General features: G+C 45.5%; 1 protein-coding gene across 1 annotated transcript; it reads right to left on the reverse strand.

Annotated features, from left to right (window-relative positions):
- Nucleotides 1–2,933: 2,933 nt before the first annotated feature.
- Nucleotides 2,934–21,920, reverse strand: MTO1 (mitochondrial tRNA translation optimization 1). The gene is made up of 13 exons (XM_040440932.1): nt 21,769–21,920; nt 18,102–18,300; nt 17,747–17,946; nt 17,412–17,529; nt 16,879–17,168; nt 15,530–15,642; nt 15,259–15,449; nt 14,968–15,098; nt 14,646–14,850; nt 12,308–12,479; nt 11,920–12,038; nt 7,380–7,537; nt 2,934–4,101 (listed from the first exon to the last, which is right to left on the reverse strand). The coding sequence occupies exons 1-13, from the start codon at nt 21,823–21,825 to the stop codon at nt 3,925–3,927; spliced, it is 2,130 nt and encodes a 709-aa protein (XP_040296866.1). The 5' UTR covers nt 21,826–21,920; the 3' UTR covers nt 2,934–3,924.
- Nucleotides 21,921–23,760: the final 1,840 nt, after the last annotated feature.

Genomic DNA, 23,760 nt, shown 5'->3' on the forward strand with positions numbered 1-23,760 from the left:
CGCCTCTGCCTCCTCATCCTCCACCATGTCTTCAGCCTCCACTGCAGGGACAATTCACAGTGCCCCGCCAGCATACCACATGTGCAGGGCATGGCGGTGTCACGCTGTTCTACACCTCGTTTGCCTGGGTCACACAGGGGAGGAACTGCTCCGTGTCCTAAATCAAGAAATCGAATCCTGGCTTTCTCCTCGACAACTCAAAATCGGAACCATGGTGACCGACAACGGGAAAAACATGGTGCCTGCGCTGCGTCAAGGAGGGCTGAGCCATGCGCCCTGCATGGCACACGTGTTCAATCTGGTTGTCAAGCGGTTCCTGAAGTCTTCCTCCCATCTGCAAGACATCCTAAAAATGGCCAGGAAACTTTGCATGCACTTCAGCCACTCGTACATCGCAAAGCACACCTTCCTTGAGCTGCAGCGGCAGAACGGCATCCCCCAGCATAGGCTGATATGCAACGTTTCCACCCTCCATATGTTGGACCGACTGTACGAACAGAGAAAGGCCATCAACGATTTCTTGATGATCCAAGCGGACAAGAGTACTCTCCTGTGTAACTTCGATGTCAGCCAGTGGCAGCTCATGCGTGACACCTGCTGATTGCTCAGGCCCTTTGAGGAGGCCACGTTATTTGTCAGTCGCCAGGACTACGGGATGAACAACGTCATTCCACTGCTTCATGTCCTGGAACAGATGCTGGTGAATATGGCTGGTCAGGGGACAGGAGATGTGGCGTCTAGATCTCACGGCCACATGAGCCCTGTGGGGGCTGAACTGGAGGAGGAGGACATTGGAGCACAAGCAATGTGAAGCGAAATGGGTGTTTTTTTTACACAGGTGACAAAAGAGGAGGAGCAGCCAGAGGAGCTACAGGGCGATGAGGAAGATGAGACAGAGGACCCAGACACACCGTGGCAGTATGCAGTGGAGATGAAGGCAGGGAGTCCCTCCGAGTCACTTGCACAAATGGCCCGATGCATGCTCACTTGCTTAGTAGTGACAGCCGAATTGTCACCATTCGTCAACGGGATGACTTCGGGCTCTCCACCTTGTTGGACCCTCGCTACCGGTCCAAAATGGGGTCCGTTTTTACACCCGCTGAAAGGGAGGACAAACTGAACTAACTACTATAGAGACATCCTATGTAGTCAGTTGGCGGCTGCCTATCTGCGCCATCGTCCATCCTCTCGCAGGTCTGACCAGGGGGGGGGGGGGAGCCCTCTGCGCTCACGTTCCTCTGGCATGGCTGCTCCATCAGCAGCATTCTGAGTCTAGAGTTGGTGATTAGCAGCTTTCATACTTGGAGTGCACTCTGCCAGCCGTCAAGATCCGCTGGACTACTGGGCAGCTAAACTGGCAGAGTTTGCCTTGGAAAAGTCCTGCCCAGGCCAATAGTGTGGTATCAGAGCAGGTGTTTAGTGCAGTGGAAGCCATAGTTACCCAAGAAGAACTCGCCTGTCCATCCAAAATGTGAAGAGACTGACCTTTGTCAAGGAATCAGGCGTGGATCAGCCAGGATTTCCACCCACCAATTCCTGATGCATCAGATTAGATCATCCATGCTGCCTCACCCAAACCTTGACAAAAGAGACCGGTTTCTTCTGGCTACCTGCCTCAGCTACTATTCTAATGCTGCCACACATCTGTTCCAAGTACCACTCTGTGGTCTCCTCATGCTGCCGCCACCTCCAGACTCTGTCATTGGGCCACTCTATGGTCTCCTCATGCTGCCGCCACCTCCACACTCTGTCATAGGGCCACTCTGTGGACTTCTCATGCTGTTCCCACCCTCCCCACTTCATGACTGGGCCACTATTTAGCATTTCGGCCTGGCTGACATCATCGTTTATTTGACCCTTCGGATCTGTCAGAAGGAAGGAAAAATGAGACACACAACGGATCCTGTCTGTGTAGCAGCTGTAAGGCCTGTATGGTCCCATCAGAATTGGTTTATGATTTGGAAGCCAAAAGCAGGAGTGGTTATAAAACACAGAAGACATGCAAATATTCCATTCACGTGTCATCTCTGTTTTTTTGGCATTAGCAATACTGATGGATTACTGACCAAATGCTGACGAGTGAAGGCGACTGCTCAACAGACAGGATCCGTTTTTTGGGGGGTTATTGTTCTGACGGATCAGAGGAAGGGCAAAATAGTCAGTGACGTCAACACAAACTTACTGCTGACCCCCTCTCCACTCTGTCGGGGGCTCTACTTGTATAAGCGTGTAATAGAAAAGGTTCTGTAGACATCCATGTGGAATCAGCTGACGGCGGTGTAAAAGGAGTGCGCTTCTTCTTGGCGCTAACATCGACCTGTAAGGCTGAGTTCATACTTCAGTTATTTGGTCAGTTTTGACCCAGTGACTGCCCAAATAAGTGAAGTGTGATTCTAAGAGCGACGCCTGTCATACAGACTATTATTTCACTCCCTATGCGTGTTACTGCAAGGCACAGTGTTCTACACCGCTATGGAGGCACAGTGTTCTACACCGCTATGGAGGCACAGTGTTCTACACCGCTATGGAGGCACAGTGTTCTACACCGCTATGGAGGCACAGTGTTCTACACCGCTATGGAGGCACAGTGTTCTACACCGCTATGGAGGCTCTCTGCAGCCAGGAAATAGACGTTTTTAACGAGATTCACCGCAAATAAATTCGGGTCGAATCAAATGTTTTCAAAAAATTTGGTGATCCGGCCGAATTGAATTTTTGAGAAATTCGCTCATCTCTAGTCATAACCATGGAAACGAGCAGTGTATAATGTGATGGAGAAATAAATCCAGCCAGCAAAGGAAGCAACATGGACAATCACAATACATTAGTAAGTGCCTTGGGCTGCAGGTTGTGCACCGCTGGGTGGAAAGGACCAGAAGACAAAAATCCCAGATTGTGGCACAGTGAAAGTAGGAGAATTGCTGTTTATTCATTACCAGCTTCACTAGTGTCCACCCAGGACCTTTCACACAGTGAGGCCACAATGTATTGGAATGGTCCTCTCGTGTGACAGTCAGAAACAGTTTGCACTGTAGAGAGATGGAAGGAGGCGGGGAGCGAGAAGTTTAGACCAAGGGACCTCTTCTTCTGCATTTAAGTAAGAAGTCTACGTATCTGAGCATACAGCACGCCAGAATCAGCCATATCCCACCCATAGAAGAGAAGGAGGCCGTGTCCCTGTAGGAATGGATCAGCGGGTGGTGAGTGGAGGATTGGGGGAGAGAAGCCACCGCAGGAGACATATCAGACGGTGGTATAACTCCTATCTTCCGATGCACGTGTACGGGGAGGTCCGGAACCTTAATGTAAATTCATCTAACCGGGATCTCAAGTGTATGGCCAGCTTTAGATACATGAACCATTCTTCCCCACTCACATTCAAAGCTATAAGCAGAAATCAGTGTGCACTGTGGGAAGGGAACTAGCAGATACAAAAAGCTGAAGGCAGGTGGCGCTAGACTGCAGTCTGTTTCCAAGGCAACAAGGAAGACTTTGAAAGCAGCTTTGGATGTGACTAGAGAAATACGAGGCAAAATAATTAGCAAATTTGTGTAGACTTAAACTGAAATATTTCTGAAAGCAGAACAACAATCCGACAGTAATAAGTTAGAGAATATCGTATAAAGCTAGATGTCCAAGGCTGAGTGATCGTAAAAAAATAAATAAAAAATAACTACAACTCTCATCGTGATTGTCACTGAATCTTCCTTGACTCCTAAATCTGAGCTGTGCAGCAGCCGGATGCAGGACCTGTTGTTCAGGAGCCCATGGGTTGTCACCCAGCTTTCCCACAAACAGATATAAAGAAGATAGCCAGGGTTTCTTTCACCAACTTGACAGAAGAAGACGACGAGTCCAAGGCTGAGGGGTGACTGGAGTCATCCTCATGTGTGACAGCAGATGGTGGAGTCCTCCAGAGCTATCCTACAGGGGGCGCTGACGCAGTGCCCGGCTATCAGTGGAGGGGCGCTCATCACCCGCCACTCCGCATCTGTGCGATCCTTTAGTGGCCTCTGTTGACGGGACGCTGGACTTCACGTATCTTAGTAAATTCAGTATGGCGGCCGGAGTCACTCCAGGAATACGGAAGGCGGCACCAATCTGTGAGAAGTGGAGAAAATATATATAAGACAATCACATCCACCATGTAAAGGCTCCGTCACCGGGCAGGAGCGGCACATGACAAGTATAACACCCGGAAATCCAGTCCACTAGATGATGTCATTTATCTATAGAGGGCGGCATTATAGCAGTTATATTCTTGTACATAGGAGCAGTATTATAGCAGTTATATTCTAGTACATAGGAGCAGTATTATAGTAGTTATATTCTTGTACATAGGAGCAGTATTATAGTAGTTATATTCTTGTACATAGGAGCAGTATTATAGTAGTTATATTCTTGTACATAGGAGCAGTATTATAGTAGTTATATTCTTGTACATAGGAGCAGTATTATAGTAGTTATATTCTTGTACATAGGGGCAGTATTATAGTAGTTATATTCCTGTACATAGGAGGCAGTATTATAGTAGTTATATTCTTGTACATAGGAGGCAGTATTATAGTAGTTATATTCTTGTACATAGGAGCAGTATTATAGTAGTTATATTCTTGTACATAGAAGCAGTATTATAATAGTTATATTCTTGTACATAGGAGCTGTATTATAGTAGTTATATTCTTGTACATAGGAGCAGTATTATAGTAGTTATATTCTTGTACATAGGAGCAGTATTATAGTAGTTATATTCTTGTACATAGGAGCAGTATTATAGTAGTTATATTCTTGTACATAGGAGCAGTATTATAGTAGTTATATTCTTGTACATAGGAGCAGTATTATAGTAGTTATATTCTTGTACATAGGAGCAGTATTATAGTAGTTATATTCCTGTACATAGGAGACAGTATTATAGTAGTTATATTCCTGTACATAGGAGGCAGTATTATAGTAGTTATATTCTTGTACATAGGAGGCAGTATTATAGTAGTTATATTCTTGTACATAGGAGGCAGTATTATAGTAGTTATATTCTTGTACATAGGAGGCAGTATTATAGTAGTTATATTCTTGTACATAGGAGCAGTATTATAGTAGTTATATTCTTGTACATAGAAGCAGTATTATAGTAGTTATATTCTTGTACATAGGAGCAGTATTATAGTAGTTATATTCTTGTACATAGGAGCAGTATTATAGTAGTTATATTCCTGTACATAGGAGGCAGTATTATAGTAGTTATATTCTTGTACATAGGAGGCAGTATTATAGTAGTTATATTCTTGTACATAGGAGGCAGTATTATAGTAGTTATATTCTTGTACATAGGAGGCAGTATTATAGTAGTTATATTCTTGTACATAGGAGCAGTATTATAGTAGTTATATTCTTGTACATAGGAGGCAGTATTATAGTAGTTATATTCTTGTACATAGGAGCAGTATTATAGTAGTTATATTCTTGTACATAGGAGCAGTATTATAGTAGTTATATTCTTGTACACAGGAGCAGTATTATAGTAGTTATATTCTTGTACATAGAAGCAGTATTATAGTAGTTATATTCTTGTACATAGGAGCAGTATTATAGTAGTTATATTCCTGTACATAGGAGCAGTATTATAGTAGTTATATTCTTGTACACAGGAGCAGTATTATAGTAGTTATATTCTTGTACATAGGAGCAGTATTATAGTAGTTATATTCTTGTACATAGGAGCAGTATTATAGTAGTTATATTCCTGTACATAGGTGCAGTATTATAGTAGTTATATTCTTGTACATAGGAGCAGTATTATAGTAGTTATATTCTTGTACATAGAAGCAGTATTATAGTAGTTATATTCTTGTACATAGGAGCAGTATTATAGTAGTTCTATTCTTGTACATAGGAGGCAGTATTATAGTAGTTCTATTCTTGTACATAGGAGGCAGTATTATAGTAGTTCTATTCTTGTACATAGGAGGCAGTATTATAGTAGTTATATTCTTGTACATAGGAGCAGTATTATAGTAGTTATATTCTTGTACATAGGAGCAGTATTATAGTAGTTATATTCTTGTACATAGGAGCAGTATTATAGTAGTTATATTCTTGTACATAGGAGCAGTATTATAGTAGTTATATTCTTGTACATAGGAGCAGTATTATAGTAGTTATATTCTTGTACATAGGAGGCAGTATTATAGTAGTTATATTCTTGTACATAGGAGCAGTATTATAGTAGTTATATTCTTGTACATAGGAGCAGTATTATAGTAGTTATATTCTTGTACATAGGAGCAGTATTATAGTAGTTATATTCTTGTACATAGGAGGTAGTATTATAGTAGTTATATTCTTGTACATAGGAGCAGTATTATAGTAGTTATATTCTTGTACATAGGAGCAGTATTATAGTAGTTATATTCTTGTACATAGGAGCAGTATTATAGTAGTTATATTCTTGTACATAGGAGGCAGTATTATAGTAGTTATATTCTTGTACATAGGAGCAGTATTATAGTAGTTATATTCTTGTACATAGAAGCAGTATTATAGTAGTTATATTCTTATACATAGGAGCAGTATTATAGTAGTTATATTCTTGTACATAGAAGCAGTATTATAGTAGTTATATTCTTGTACATAGAAGCAGTATTATAGTAGTTATATTCTTGTACATAGGAGCAGTATTATAGTAGTTATATTCCTGTACATAGGAGGCAGTATTATAGTAGTTATATTCTTGTACATAGGAGGCAGTATTATAGTAGTTATATTCTTGTACATAGGAGGCAGTATTATAGTAGTTATATTCTTGTACATAGGAGGCAGTATTATAGTAGTTATATTCTTGTACATAGGAGCAGTATTATAGTAGTTATATTCTTGTACATAGGAGCAGTATTATAGTAGTTATATTCTTGTACATAGGAGGCAGTATTATAGTAGTTATATTCTTGTACATAGGAGCAGTATTATAGTAGTTATATTCTTGTACATAGGAGGCAGTATTATAGTAGTTATAGTCTTGTACATAGGAGCAGTATTATAGTAGTTATATTCTTGTACATAGGAGGCAGTATTATAGTAGTTATATTCTTGTACATAGGAGCAGTATTATAGTAGTTATATTCTTGTACATAGGAGGCAGTATTATAGTAGTTATATTCTTGTACATAGGAGCAGTATTATAGTAGTTATATTCTTGTACATAGGAGCAGTATTATAGTAGTTATATTCTTGTACATAGGAGCGGTATTATAGTAGTAATATTCTTGTACATAGGAGGTAGTATTATAGTAGTTATATTCTTGTACATAGGAGCAGTATTATAGTAGTTATATTATTGTACATAGGAGGCAATATTATATCCCAGCATGTAAAAATCTTACCGTCTCAGGGCGACTCAGTGATAGCTTCTCCCGGACTTCATGTGATAAAGTGACATTGAGGTCCATGTAGTCTAGGTCTTCTGGCAATATCAAGGACTCGTCTCTCTGAACATCAGCGATCTCTTTCTGCTGGAATGTGACGTATAGCTCGTACAAAGCTGCAATATAAAAGCCTTTATGTCTTCCTGAGTGATGTAGACATCCCATAAAGTAACCAGTAGACCTCTGACCAGTCTTGAGTAGATCATTGACTTGGTTGGGTTTTCAGCTCGGATATGAGCAAGAAAAATTCCTTCCACTGACAGCAAGTAGAGATTGACTGGGACCATTGATCAAGCTCTTGTTTTGACCCCTTCCTGCCTCAACCATTTTCCTTTTTTTTTTTAAACTCCCTGCCTTCCCAGAGTCATACATTTTTTATTTTTCTGTTCATGTAGCTGTATGAGGCCTGTATAAGTTGTACTTTGTAATGGCACCATTTAATATTGCATACAATGTAGTGGGAAGCTGGAAAAATGGGGTGGAATTGTTAAAAAAAAAAAAAACCCACATAATTCTGCCACAGTTTTTATGGGTTTTGTTTTAAGGGTGTTCCCTATGCGGTAGAACAGACCTGTTACCTTCATTCTCCAGGTCAGTAGGAATACAGTGATACCACATAGATGGAAATATAAAAAAGTGATGGGGTTAGAATATTTTTTTCTTATAGGTTTTTACTGCAAAAAAAAATTGGAAAAACATTTTATATACATATATATTTTTTTGCATCACCATAACTTCTCTGAGCTGTGTGAGGGAGATCTCTAGTTTTACTGATACCACTTTGCAGTGTGTATCACTTTTTATTTAAGTTTTTTGGCGCAAGTTAAGCGGCAAAAATAAATAAATAACTGAATCGGCAGGTTTGATTTTTCTTTCCGTTATGGTGTTCACTGTACAAGATTTAAGACAAAGAAGCGGCGCCCTCACTCATCTGGCAGATATTATACCAAAAAGCTAAGATTTATAGTTATATAAAACAGGAGTAATAAACGGTATATTTAATTACACGCAATCCCTCCTCTAAGGCTCCATTCAGTTATCCATAAGAATGGTCCGGATCCGTTCCGCAATTATGCGGACCCAATAATTTTCAATGGGGCCGGAAAAGACGCGGACAGCGCATCCCGAACTTCCGGTCCGCGGCTCAACAAGAATAGGCATTTTCTATTATAGTGCCGGCGATGTGCACATGGCCGGTGTCAGTGTTTTACGGACCTGTGACTGGACTCTAATAGTGACCGCAGGGCCCTCGTGGTAAGGATAAATAATGTGTCCTGTAGGAAATGTCCTCATAAAACGAGGCATCCTTGTAGTAAAGGTTATATTTAATAAAAAAATATAAATATAAAAATGAAAAACTAAAAGATAAAGAATTGAAATAGGTAACGTTATGCAGTCTACAAGTTCCCAATATCCATGTCCATCCACGATATAGTTTCTGTGATGGCTGCCACATGAATAGAAGTGTCCCCAGACTTTATATTAGACTTACGGGTAATTCTAGCGCCGTTGCCCCTAGTACAGAATAAATATAAGTGAGTACAGGATATCTGATGCGCTGCCGATCAGGCGCCTCATTGCATGTTGTACAGTTAATGATCCCTTTAAGCTTTGGGTATCGTCTCTGCGGCTGTATCGCCGCTCACGGTTTTCTGAGTTGCGGGGTCTGACCGTTCTGCACGACTGTGCGTCTATGTAATCCTGAACGGGCCCTTCTCTCCGGTGTCAGTAACGCTGCAGCGTCCTCGTGTATCTTTCGGCACAGACAGGTCTGTGACTGGGTCGCCATAAATGAACCGTCATAAAGATCCCAGACGCGTATTAGTTTCATCTCAACTCCTTCTTCCGTGGTATCAAGATAGGTGGGCGATCGGCAGCACATTGAGACGAGCAGATTGTCGGGAATGAGCTTTCGCAGGAACGTAAATCCACCTGTACAATTCGCTAACACGGTGCCAAACCTTTTTCTTTTGAACACTTCTTTTCACGTGGCAGCCATATCGTGGATGGACATGGATATTGGGAACTTGATTAAATAAGTGGACTGCCTAACGTTACCTAGTTTTTTTATTCTATATCTTTTGTTTTTTTCATTTTTGTACTTTTTTATATAATACCCTTCACTACAAGGACATTTCCCACAGGACACATTATTTATCCTAACCACGAGGGCCCCGCGGTCACTATTAGTGGAGGGATTATGTGTAATCAAATATACGGTTTATTATTCATTATTCATTTTGAAGAAATATTTTATATAACTATAAATCCTAATATTTTGGTATAATATCTGCCAGGTTCTATCGCACTTTGTTTTGCTGGAGCGCCCCCATCATCCATATACCAGTCAGGCGCAATCTAGTGGGAATTATTCCAGTCATAATTACATTTATATTTTTTCATAGTTTGGGTATTCTGAGACATGGCAATGCCAATGGTCTTCATATTTTTATTATTTATTTTTAATATGGGGTAAGGGGGCGATTTGAATTTTATACACTGCTCAAAAAAATAAAGGGAACACTTAAACAACACAATGTAACTCCAAGTCAATCGCACTTCTGTGACATCAAACTGTCCACTTAGGAAGCAACACTGAGTGACAATCAATTTCACATGCTGTTGTGCAAATGGGATAGACAACAGGTGGAAATTATAGGCAATTAGCAAGACACCCCCAATAAAGGAGTGGTTCTGCAGGTGGTGACCACAGACCACTTCTCAGTTCCTATGCTTCCTGGCTGATGTTTTGGTCACTTTTGAATGCTGGCGGTGCTTTCACTCTAGTGGTAGCATGAGACGGAGTCTACAACCCACACAAGTGGCTCAGGTAGTGCAGCTTATCCAGGATGGCACATCAATGCGAGCTGTGGCAAGAAGGTTTGCTGTGTCTGTCAGCGTAGTGTCCAGAGCATGGAGGCGCTACCAGGAGACAGGCCAGTACATCAGGAGACGTGGAGGAGGCCGTAGGAGGGCAACAACCCAGCAGCAGGACCGCTACCTCCGCCTTTGTGCAAGGAGGAACAGGAGGAGCACTGCCAGAGCCCTGCAAAATGACCTCAGCAGGCCACAAATGTGCATGTGTCTGCTCAAACGGTCAGAAACAGACTCCATGAAGGTGATATGAGGGCCCGACGTCCACAGGTGGGGGTTGTGCTTACAGCCCAACACCGTGCAGGACGTTTGGCATTTGCCAGAGAACACCAAGATTGGCAAATTCGCCACTGGCGCCCTGTGCTCTTCACAGATGAAAGCAGGTTCACACTGAGCACATGTGACAGACGTGACAGAGTCTGGAGACACCGTGGAGAACGTTCTGCTGCCTGCAACATCCTCCAGCATGACCGGTTTGGCATTGGGTCAGTAATGGTGTGGGGTGGCATTTCTTTGGAGGGCGTGCGGCCCTCCCTCCATGTGCTCGCCAGAGGTAGCCTGACTGCCATTAGGTACCGAGATGAGATCCTCAGACCCCTTGTGAGACCATATGCTGGTGCGGTTGGCCCTGGGTTCCTCCTAATGCAAGACAATGCTAGACCTCATGTGGCTAGAGTGTGTCAGCAGTTCCTGCAAGACGAAGGCATTGATGCTATGGACTGGCCCGCCCGTTCCCCAGACCTGAATCCAATTGAGCACATCTGGGACATCATGTCTCGCTCTATCCACCAACGTCACATTGCACCACAGACTGTCCAGGAGTTGGCAGATGCTTTAGTCCAGGTCTGGGAGGAGATCCCTCAGGAGACCGTCCGCCACCTCATCAGGAGCATGCACAGGCGTTGTAGGGAGGTCATACAGGCACGTGGAGGCCACACACTTCTGAGCCTCATTTTGACTTGTTTTAAGGACATTACATCAAAGTTGGATCAGCCTGTAGTGTGTTTTTCCACTTTAATTTTGAGGGTGACTCCAAATCCAGACCTCCATGGGTTAAAAAATTTGATTTCCATTTTTTTCTTTTGTGTGATTTTGTTGTCAGCACATTCAACTATGTAAAGAACAAAGTATTTCAGAAGAATATTTAATTAACTCAGATCTAGGATGTGTTATATTTGTGTTCCCTTTATTTTTTTGAGCAGTGTATATTTTTTGCATTTAAAAAAAAAAAAAAAATTAAGTCCCTCTAGGGGACTTTACCGTGCGATCATCTGACCGTTTCTCTTATTGACTGCAGTGATTTAACACTGCAGCCTATGGGAAGCTCAATACACACACCGATGGAGCCCTGCTACATATGAACATTGTTGTGGCGGGCCTTGAAGCCTTCGGAAAGCCTGATGCTGCCATCGATACCGAATGGCTCCCTTGACCTCTGAGCAGAGAATGGGGAAAGCCATTAATGACAATGAAATCCGCATTATTGCCGATCGCAGACCCAGGTGTCTACTGTGTAAAAGAGCAGACGCCTTGTTTGATGACCGCATCTGGATGTACAGAAGACGTTTTACAGCACATGCATTACATGGCAGTCTGCCCCCCAATGTCCTATAACTGGCGTTACCTTCTATCTTTAAGCGCTGAGCTATATCATGCCGTTCGCTAAATCTCCTCAGGGCTTCCGGAAACAGCCTGGAGAGGGTCTGGAGCTCCACTCCATCGTAGCGCAGCACTTCCACCCCACTAGAGGATGAGATGACAACGTGTTAGACATCTGTGCAGCCAAGATGGCGGATACGGGCTCAGACTCGGAATAGTAAATGCACGATTAACCAGATGAAGGGAATTCCCAGTTCATGACCACACAACCTTCCATCAAGAGAGAGAAGCGTACCGCATTGATATCCCAGTACGATGGGGGCTGCACAGTTCCACTTCCACCTTCCCATACCTAGATGGCGCCACCTGCAGGTGAAGCTATGAGCTGCACCGATGGAGGCAGTAGAGATTACCTGAGCGTGTTCACACGGGCTCTGCTGATCTGCGCCTCTGGAATCAGCTTCTGCCACTTGACGGATGGAAACTGGAGGGAGCGGAGAGCAGAGAGCCCGTCGTCTAAAGCCTGTCTGGTGGCACACGCCCGTTCGTACCGCTCCCGAGACACACAGTCCGCTTCTTCATATCCTAAACAAACAAGAATGCAATATGACATTAATGAGGCACCGCTAATCCAAAATCCTGTCCCCATGCCAAATTATCAGGAAAGGGGTCTTCCAGGAGCTCCTCGGTTTTTACTTGCCCCCTTCCCCTGGGGTGTCTGACCTGTATCACACTCACCTGGTCCAAGTCGCTACGATCCTGTCCTGTGGACGTGCACTGCTGCAGCCAATGACTGGCCTCTGCGGTGAAGTGTCCCCAATCAGCACGTGCTCCTGCAGTGACGTACCGCTTGGGGACATGACACTGCTGAAGCCAGTCATTGGCTGCAGCAGTGCACATGACCCAATTTGCAGGCCTGGGACTGGAAGATAGCCGAATGCAGTGAGGGCACAACACCGGAGCAGCATATGTTTCTCGTATAGGTCAAGCATGCTGGGTGGGAGGAGGGCTACGTAAAAACTGGTTTTTATTATTGCATTTTACTAATTTTGAGCTACAAATCATATTTCTTTGCACAGATGTGAGCCTGTAGAGTAGCAGGATGTTCAGCGAGTGCTCATGTGTAGTCTTATCGCTGAATTCCTGACAGCTCACTAACACTCATTTATCTTAATAATTGAGCTACAATGTGTGTATGTGAGCTGTCAGGAGTTCAGAGATAAGGGCTATAGAGCAAGGCATCAAGGAGGCAGTGCACAACCAGGCTAAGACCTAAACCTGTAGCACAAGAACTTTTAATAAAGAGCAAGTGAAAAATTATTTTTAGCCCAAACTGAGTAAAAGGCACTCATAAACCAAAATTGCCCCCAATGTGTTCACAGCCTTTAATCATTGCATTATGTAAATGTCTGCAACTTTCTAACATGCTCTGTTTACTCCATCACCAGTTTCAAGATCTCTGCTTGCAATCAGTGGAAGTTTATGTCAAGTGGCTGAAATCCGTGAACAGTCCTAACACTTCACACAGATGAGAGTTTGCTACAATTGCATCCAATCTGTCAGCTGTGAGAACTAGTAGGTCAGGAGGTTCCCAGTCACTGGCAGCAAGCAGAGGGAACTGAAACCTAATGGGGCAGATATACTAAAAGGCTACTTTCACATCTGCATTTTAATTCAGGTTTTCAATTCCGGCCGAGGATCTGAAAACCTGAATTAAACCGATCAGTTTTGTCCCCATTCGTTGCCAATGGAGACAGAACTGATCAGGATGCAGGAGCTCAATACCGGGAAAAAAACTGATCAGTTTCTTCCCTATGCATTCTGAATGGAGAACATTCCGTTCAGGAGCAATGCTTTTCATGCCTGATCAGGTTTGTTCCGTTTTGATTTAATACAACCGGATCCGTCATCAGGATATATTAAATGTAACGGATCCTTTTAATTCAGGTTTTGAGATCCTCGGCTGGATCTCAAAACCTGAATTCAAAATGCAGATGTGAAAGTAGCCTAAGGCCCCTTGCAGACGAGCGTGAGCGGATTAGGTCCGGATGTGTTCAGTGAAAAATGCGCGATTTTGCAAGCAAGTTCATTCAGTTTTGTCTGCGATCGCGTTCAGTTTCTATTGCGCGGGTGCAATGCAATTTCATGCGTTTTCCACACTCGTGATAAAAAACGTAAGGTATACAAACATCTCTTAGCAACCATCCGTGAAAAACGCAAGCAAGTACGGATGCGATTTTCACGCAGCCCCATTCACTTCTATGGGGCCTGCGTTGCGTGAAAAAAAAAAAATCGCCCAATATAGAGCATGCTGCGATTTTCACGCAACGCACAAGTGATGCGTAAAAACCAACGCTCAGGTGCACAGCCCTATTAAAATGAATGGGTCTGGATTCCGTGCGGGCGCACAACGCGTTCGCATCACGCATTGCACCCGCGCGGAATACTCGCTCGAGTTTCCTAAGTCAGAGTCCATGAAAAGTGAATTGGCGAAAAATGCACCAAATTTATGAAGATGATTCAAAGGTCTGTGTGGCAGAAATTCGGATCTACGCCACCTTCCGGTGGAAATTATAGTAAATGTGACAGGCCACGGATGACCCCACCTTCTCCTGATAAGCCACACCCACCTTTCTCGCCACGCGGTGAGAGAAAAGTCGCAAAGTGCAAACGTGTGGTGTAAAACCTTCTATACATCTGCCCCATGGTCCATTAGAAAGAACTTTCCACCGCACCCGTCAACCTCCTCACCCCTCAGTGTAAGCCGCGTGTCCGCGTTGTCCGGTCGCAGAGTCATGCGGTATTCTGCGCGGCTGGTGAACATGCGGTACGGTTCTCGCGTGCCTTGCGTGGTCAGGTCGTCAATAAGGACTCCAATGTACCCCTCCGTGCGGCTCACGGTGAAGGCCGGCCGACCCTTGGCCCTGAGAGCGGCATTGATTCCTGCAACGATCCCCTGGAAGGACACGACATAGAAATTAAGGAGGCCATTACAGCACGTGCGCCCTTAAAGGCGCGATCTCCGTGTATGAACATGGACACATCAAAAACAGCTAAGCCTGCAGATGTCTACCTGGGCCGCCGCCTCTTCATATCCAGTGGTGCCGTTGATCTGTCCGGCCAAAAACAGTCTTTGGGCTAGTAACGTCTCCAGAGAAGAGCGGAGCTGCCGAGGGTCGAGAAAATCATACTGCACCCCATAACCTGCAGATGAGACGAGCGGGGTCAGAATTTACACCTACATGATGGGTAACACATACACTGCACTGATGGGGGAGGGGAGCGTAGAAAAAAAATAACATACTTTATTATTTTCCTATCGCACCAACACAGTGTGCAGAGCGGTAGAGGAAGGACCACTAACCAGGCATCAGCATACGAGCGTTCTCCAGTCCAGGGATCTCCCTCAAAAGCCTCTCCTGAGCCTCGGTCGGAAGAGTCACAGACAGGCCCTGGGGGTAGACGACGTCAGAGTCCAGGCCCTCGGGCTCCAGCCAGACCTGGTGTCTCCGACCCGGAAACCGTAAGACTTTCGACTCAATAGAGGGGCAGTATCTAAGGGAGAAAGGTGAAGCTTAGGTGATCAGGACAGGTCTGGTTAGGTTTAATGACAGGTAGGATCTGAGAGTCCTTACCGGGGGCCAGCGCTCGTCTCCTTCACATGACTGCTCAGGTGGAGGTTTTCTTGAATGATCTGCTCCACCGCAGCCGTCGTGTAGGTCAAGTGACACGGAAGTTGTTCCTCGGGCTGAAGAAAAGGCATGAAAAGTTCTCACTGTTAATGAAGATCTGCCGTCCTCCTGCTCCAAGACCCAACATCTCCCTGTACAATGGCGGACGTATCAATGCGGAAGCTGCTATTTAGGGGTCTGGCCTGGGATCTGATCATTTTCGGGTCTGGGATCTGATCATTTTCGGGTCTGGGATCTGATCATTTTGAGGTCTGGATTTGGGTCTGAACGAATTTAGGGGTCAGGTCCAGGGTCTGAATGAATTTAGGGGTCAGGTCCAGGGTCTGAACGAATTTAGGGGTCAGGTCCAGGGTCTGAATGAATTTAGGGGTCAGATCCGGGGTCTGAAAGATTTTATGGGTCAAGTCCAGGGTCTGAATGAATTTAGGGGTTAGGTCCGGGGTCTGAATGAATTTAAGGGTCAGGTCTGGGGTCTGAAAGATTTCATGGGTCAGGTCCGGGGTCTGAATGAATTTAAGGGTCAGGTCCGGGGTCTGAAAGATTTTATGGGTCAGGTCCGGGGTCTGAATGAATTTAAGGGTCAGGTCTGGGATCTGAATGAATTTATGGGTCAGGTCCGGGGTCTGAAAGATTTTATGGGTCAGGTCCGGGGTCTGAATGAATTTAATGGTCAGGTCCGGGGTCTGAAAGATTTCATGGGTCAGGTCCGGGGTCTGAATGAATTTAATGGTCAGGTCCAGGGTCTGAAAGAGTTTAAGGGTCAGGTCCGGGGTCTGAATGATTTTAAGGGTCAGGTCTGGGATCTGAATGAATTTATGGGTCAGGTCCGGGGTCTGAAAGATTTTATGGGTCAGGTCCGGGGTCTGAATGAATTTAATGGTCAGGTCCGGGGTCTGAAAGATTTTATGGGTCAGGTCCGGGGTCTGAATGAATTTAATGGTTAGGTCCGGGGTCTGAAAGATTTTATGGGTCAGGTCCGGGGTCTGAAAGAGTTTAAGGGTCAGGTCCGGGGTCTGAAAGAGTTTAAGGGTCAGGTCCGGGGTCTGAATAACTTTTGGGATCTGATTATTAAGGAGTCTGGGTATTGGGGTAACATATCAGCACTTAACAGTTAGGTTCTCCCCATGGCCGGCCGCAGTGCAGAATCTCCAGCCCCAACAGCGCGGTGCAGCAGGACCTCGCCTAAGCTGTTAGGGTCAGATCAGTCGGCACAGAGCTAATGGATTACAAGCGGCAGTCGGGGGACATGCCGGCCCAGGACCAGTCATCTCCAGGCACACAGCCTTCCATACCTTGATCCAGACCCGGTCATTCATGAAGCTGAAGGGCACAGGTGGATTATCAGCCTCGTGTCTCGCCACAGCACTGAAGTTAACAGAATCCTTCGATATACGAGGAGGGGTTCCAGTCTTCAACCTCCCAACAGCAAACCCCAAGCGCTCCAGAGTTTGTGCAAGACCGACAGCCGGAGCTTCACCCCAACGTCCGGCCGGAATATGTTCCGTACCCACACGCACCATTCCACGCAGAAACGTGCCATTGGTCAGCACCACGCTGTGGGCAAAAATCTTACTTCCATCCGCTGGAGAAATAAAGAGGCATAATGTAACATTGTGATATTGTGCTGGTACCAAGTTCTGCTCCATGCTTTACACTGCAGCTTTGCCTACTCTGAGTGGATGCAGTGTATAAACACAAGCTGAGCATGAAATCCGGACTCAGGGAGCCTGGAGACTGTATGTATCACATGTGCAGGTCACGGACTATTCAGCTCAGGAAAACAACAGGCAATAAGAGTGGGGAAGGACATGGGGACCATACATACCCAGGATGACCCCGCTGACTTGACATTTCCCAGGGTGATTGGGGTCTGGGGGGTCCAGGATTAAGTCTTCTACAGAACCTTCTGTTACAGTGAGACCCGGTGTGTTCAGGATTTCCTTCTGTAGAGAGTATACAGATATTCACGTATACAGCTGTCCCATAGAGTACAATGCAAGTGTGCTGCCATCTGCTGGTGAACGCCGATACACAATGTAGGACAGATCTCTCAATGTCTCCGGACAAGAAAACTGTGCATAGAAAACAGTCTTCTCACATTGTGTCAATCTGCCCACTGTATAAATAGCGCAACGCAACCTACTGGTGAAAGGCACCTACCTGCAGGTTCTGCTTGTATAACTTCCTGTCGATCTGTGCTCGCAGCCCCCATACTGCTGGGCCCTTGCGTCGGTTCAAGACCTTGTAATGGATCCCAGAGAGATCACAAATCCTCCCACAAACTCCATCCAGAGCATCCACTTCTCTCATTAGGTGACCCTTACCGATGCCCCCGAAGGACGGGTTACAAGACATCTGACCTGAAGGTAAGATATGGACCATAGAGGGCATCACAGCTTAGTCATGTGCCCGGCAGTCTGGCTAAGGTGACAGCATGGCATTATGCCAAGCCCAATGGATGGCAGACTATCTGAACATTGCCCTGTGTATATAGGGCATACACTGAAGTTGTTACCTATTGTCGCCACCTTGTGTGTAATGAGTAGGGTCCTGGCTCCAGACCGTGCCGCGGCTGCAGCAGCTTCAGTGCCCGCGTGTCCTCCCCCCACCACCACCACGTTGTAGCGCGCCACCTCCTCATCGCTCGGGGCTGAACTGAGTGCCCGTCTGGACATCTGGGAAAATGATGAGCGAGCTCCATGATAGAGGATCCACTGCAAGAGAGATAGAGAGAGATACAGTCAGAGATACAGATACAGGCAGAGATACAGTCAGGGATACAGTCAGGGATACTGGCAGAGATACAGTCAGGGATACAGGCAGGGATACTGGCAGAGATACAGATACAGGCAGAGATACTGGCAGAGATACAGTCAGGGATACTGGCAGAGATACAGATACAGGGAGTGCAGAATTATTAGGCAAGTTGTATTTTTGAGGATTAATTTTATTATTGAACAACAACCATGTTCTCAATGAACCCAAAATACTCATTAATATTAAAGCTGAATATTTTTGGAAGTAGTTTTTAGTTTGTTTTTAGTTTTAGCTATTTTAGGGGGATATCTGTGTGTGCAGGTGACTATTACTGTGCATAATTATTAGGCAACTTAACAAAAAACAAATATATACCCATTTCAATTATTTATTTTTACCAGTGAAACCAATATAACATCTCAACATTCACAAATATACATTTCTGACATTCAAAAACAAAACAAAAACAAATCAGTGACCAATATAGCCACCTTTCTTTGCAAGGACACTCAAAAGCCTGCCATCCATGGATTCTGTCAGTGTTTTGATCTGTTCACCATCAACATTGCGTGCAGCAGCAACCACAGCCTCCCAGACACTGTTCAGAGAGGTGTACTGTTTTCCCTCCTTGTAAATCTCACATTTGATGATGGACCACAGGTTCTCAATGGGGTTCAGATCAGGTGAACAAGGAGGCCATGTCATTAGATTTTCTTCTTTTATACCCTTTCTTGCCAGCCACGCTGTGGAGTACTTGGACGCGTGTGATGGAGCATTGTCCTGCATGAAAATCATGTTTTTCTTGAAGGATGCAGACTTCTTCCTGTACCACTGCTTGAAGAAGGTGTCTTCCAGAAACTGGCAGTAGGACTGGGAGTTGAGCTTGACTCCATCCTCAACCCGAAAAGGCCCCACAAGCTCATCTTTGATGATACCAGCCCAAACCAGTACTCCACCTCCACCTTGCTGGCGTCTGAGTCGGACTGGAGCTCTCTGCCCTTTACCAATCCAGCCACGGGCCCATCCATCTGGCCCATCAAGACTCACTCTCATTTCATCAGTCCATAAAACCTTAGAAAAATCAGTCTTGAGATATTTCTTGGCCCAGTCTTGACGTTTCAGCTTGTGTGTCTTGTTCAGTGGTGGTCGTCTTTCAGCCTTTCTTACCTTGGCCATGTCTCTGAGTATTGCACTCCTTGTGCTTTTGGGCACTCCAGTGATGTTGCAGCTCTGAAATATGGCCAAACTGGTGGCAAGTGGCATCTTGGCAGCTGCACGCTTGACTTTTCTCAGTTCATGGGCAGTTATTTTGCGCCTTGGTTTTTCCACACGCTTCTTGCGACCCTGTTGACTATTTTGAATGAAACGCTTGATTGTTCGATGATCACGCTTCAGAAGCTTTGCAATTTTAAGAGTGCTGCATCCCTCTGCAAGATATCTCACTATTTTTGACTTTTCTGAGCCTGTCAAGTCCTTCTTTTGACCCATTTTGCCAAAGGAAAGGAAGTTGCCTAATAATTATGCACACCTGATATAGGGTGTTGATGTCATTAGACCACACCCCTTCTCATTACAGAGATGCACATCACCTAATATGCTTAATTGGTAGTAGGCTTTCGAGCCTATACAGCTTGGAGTAAGACAACATGCATAAAGAGGATGATGTGGTCAAAATACTCATTTGCCTAATAATTCTGCACGCAGTGTACAGCCAGGGATACAGTCAGAGATACTGGCAGAGATACAGCCAGGAATACAGGCAGAGATACAGTCAGGACTACTGGCAGAGATACTGGCAGAGATACAGTGAGATAGTCACAGACAGAGTCAGAGGCAGGCAACGGCCTGGACATGTGACCAGCTCTGCCCTCCATATCCCCCAGATAAACCCTGAGGCACCCCCTGATAGTGAGCAGATTGGGGTCCTGCTGCCCACCATGAACTATCCCCAGAGGAACCCCGCCCTATGTCAGGATTCCTCATCACCCCGAGCAAGAGCTGCTCCTTGTAGAGGCAGAGACAGTCATTAACCCTTCCTGATATTCAGCGTATCCATGGTAACCAAGCAGTTCTGTAACATATCCAAGGAATGTGAATTATTGAGAGGTGTATCTATTCTTATGTGCAATACTGTCAGCAAAGAGCTGTTTCTAAGGCTACTTTCACACTCGCGTTTTTTGCAAATCCGTCATGGATCTGCAAAAACGCTTCCGTTACCATAATTTAACCGCATGCATCCGTCATGACCGGATCCGGTTGTATGATGTCTTCTATAGCCAAGACGGATCCGTTTTCTATTGTGTTCGATTTTGTCAGAAATCTTACATTGTGTGCCAGGACGGATCCGTCTTGCAGCATTATTCTGTCCGTGATGGGAGCGCAACTAAACTGAACGGAAGGCATTTTGGTGACTCCGTTTCGTTCAGTTCAGTTTTGTCCCCACTGACAATGAATAGGGACAAAACGGAAGCGTTTTCCCCCGCCATTGAGATCCTACAACGGATATCAATAGCAGAAAGGGAAAACGCAGATGTGAAAGTAAATTAATCCTCTCCTGTGTGATACTGTCTGCTGAGCTGTGTATCTAATCCTCTCCTGTGTGATACTGTCTGCTGAGCTGTGTATCTAATCCTATCCTGTGTGATACTGTCTTCTGAGCTGTGTATCTAATCCTGTCCTGTGTGATACTGTCTGCTGAGCTGTGTATCTAATCCTGTCCTGTGTGATACTGTCTGCTGAGCTGTGTATCTAATCCTCTCCTGTGTGATACTGTCTGCTGAGCTGTGTATCTAATCTTATCCTGTGTGATACTGTCTGCTGAGCTGTGTATCTAATCCTGTCCTGTGTGATACTGTCTGCTGAGCTGTGTATCTAATCCTCTCCTGTGTGATACTGTCTGCTGAGCTGTGTATCTAATCCTATCCTGTGTGATACTGTCTGCTGAGCTGTGTATCTAATCCTGTCCTGTGTGATACTGTCTGCTGAGCTGTGTATCTAATCCTGTCCTGTGTGATACTGTCTGCTGAGCTGTGTATCTAATCCTGTCCTGTGTGATAGTCTGCTGAGCTGTGTATCTAATCCTATCCTGTGTGATACTGTCTGCTGAGCTGTGTATCTAATCCTGTCCTGTGTGATACTGTCTGCTGAGCTGTGTATCTAATCCTGTGTGATACTGTCTGCTGAGCTGTGTATCTAATCCCATCAGTGTGATACTGTCTGCTGACTGAGCCGTGTATGTAATTGTATTTGTGATACTGGTTGATGAATCTCAGCCTGTCATGGGCGATGCACTCTTGAGATGCTGTAGGACTACAGGTCGCAGCCGGTGCGGCTCCCTGCAGGACGTCTCTGATAACAGCCGGTGCCGTGTGATGAGGACGTCCCGGCTCCCGGTGTCCTGTCTCCCCCGGTATCTCCATCCTCACCTTTCCTCCATGTTCTGCGATGGACGCCGCCATCTTGATGACCTTCCGACCTACCATGCAGACGGGAAACGCTCTGCCATCCGCTCTGCACGCTGGAGGACCGCAGCGGCAGGTCTCTATGGTGGCATTGTGTCTATGGTCTCCATGCTGCTCCCTCCTTCCTCATAGAGCCCTGTGTGTGTCCTTGTGGAGAGCGGCCATAACATCTCCATGGACAGTGGCACCAAACCCGCACATCACGTCACACAACATTAGCGCCCTGTTCACACGTTCAGGATTTAAAGGCATCTTCCACCAATCCGCAACCAGTGCACATCAGTGGCTGCACCGCACAAGTGATGGATTCACTCCATCGAATGCGCTAATTGTGCGGATCCGTGGCAGAAAAGTGTCAGTCTATGGCCTCATGCACACGACCGTTGTTTTGGTCCGCATCCGAGCCGCAGTTTTTACGGTTTGGATGCGGACCCGTTCATTTCAATGGGGCCGCAAAAGATGCGGACAGCACTCCGTGTGCTGTCCGCATCCGTTGCTCCGTTCCGTGGCCCCACAAAAAAAAATATAAAAACATGTCCTATTCTTGTCCGTTTTGCGGACAGGAATAGGCATTTCTACAATGGGCCGCCCGTTCCATTCCGCAAATTGCTGAAGGCAAACTGGCGGCTTCTGCAAAAATCGGAATGGTTTTGTGCATGAGACAAATGTGTCCTAATCTGCACATCCGTTACATGTGATCACACTGTATGAGGCACAGACGTCCACGTGCTTGCTGCCAAAACAGTCCCATGTGACTTTTCTGTCCCCAAAATTTCTGCAACAGTCCACTGTGTGTGAATACACCCTTAGGGCTCATGCACACGACTGTACGCCCTCCGAGACATACGGTCCGTGAGCGGCATACATCGTGCGCACGGGAGCACACAGCATCATAAATACTGTGCGCATCGGGCCGCCTGCGGGACTACTGTCCTGCACTCATATGAGTGCATAACAATAGTCCCGCGGGCAGCCCAATGCGCACAGTATTTATGATGCTGTGTGCTCCCGTGCGCACGATGTATGCCGCTCACGAACCGTATGTCTCGGAGGGCATACGGTCGTGTGCATGAGTCCTTAAAGTGTAGTTCTGTCCACCAGAATGTAAATAAAACCCATATGCCTGTCTGCGGTCCCGCAGGAACAGGAGGCGGCATGGTCCCATAACAACTGCAGCCAATCACAGATGTCATGGGGCCAAAGCAGCGGACAGGGCACTGTTGGGGGGAATAATATATACTGAGGGCACTGTGGGGGGAATAATATATACTGAGGGCACTGTGGGGGGGAATAATATATACTGGAGGCACTGTGGGGGGGAATAATATATACTGGAGGCACTGTGGGGGATAATATATACTGAGGGAACTGTGGGGGATAATATATACTGGAGGCACTGTGGGGAGGATAATATATACTGTGGGGGATAATATATACTGAGGGCACTGTGGGAGGATAATATATACTGTGGGCACTGTGGGGGATAATATATACTGAGGGCACTGTGGGAGGATAATATATACTGGGGGCACTGTGGGAGGATAATATATACTGAGGGCACTGTGGGAGGATAATATATACTGTGGGAGGATAATATATACTGGGGGCACTGTGGGGGGATAATATATACTGGGGGCACTCTGGGGGGATAATATATACTGGGGGCACTCTGGGGGGATAATATATACTGGGGGCACTCTGGGGGGGGGATTATATATAATGAGGGCACTGTGGGAGGATAATATATACTGGGGGCACTCTGGGGGGATTATATATAATGAGGGCACTGTGGGAGGATAATATATACTGGGGCACTCTGGGGGGATAATATATACTGGGGGCACTCTGGGGGGATAATATATACTGGGGGCACTGTGGGGGGGATTATATATAATGAGGGCACTGGGGGGGATAATATATACTGAGGGTACTGTGGGAGGATAAGATATAATGGGG

This window comes from Bufo bufo, chromosome 7 (assembly GCF_905171765.1).
Source record: "Bufo bufo chromosome 7, aBufBuf1.1, whole genome shotgun sequence".
NCBI classification, from domain to species: domain Eukaryota; kingdom Metazoa; phylum Chordata; class Amphibia; order Anura; family Bufonidae; genus Bufo; species Bufo bufo.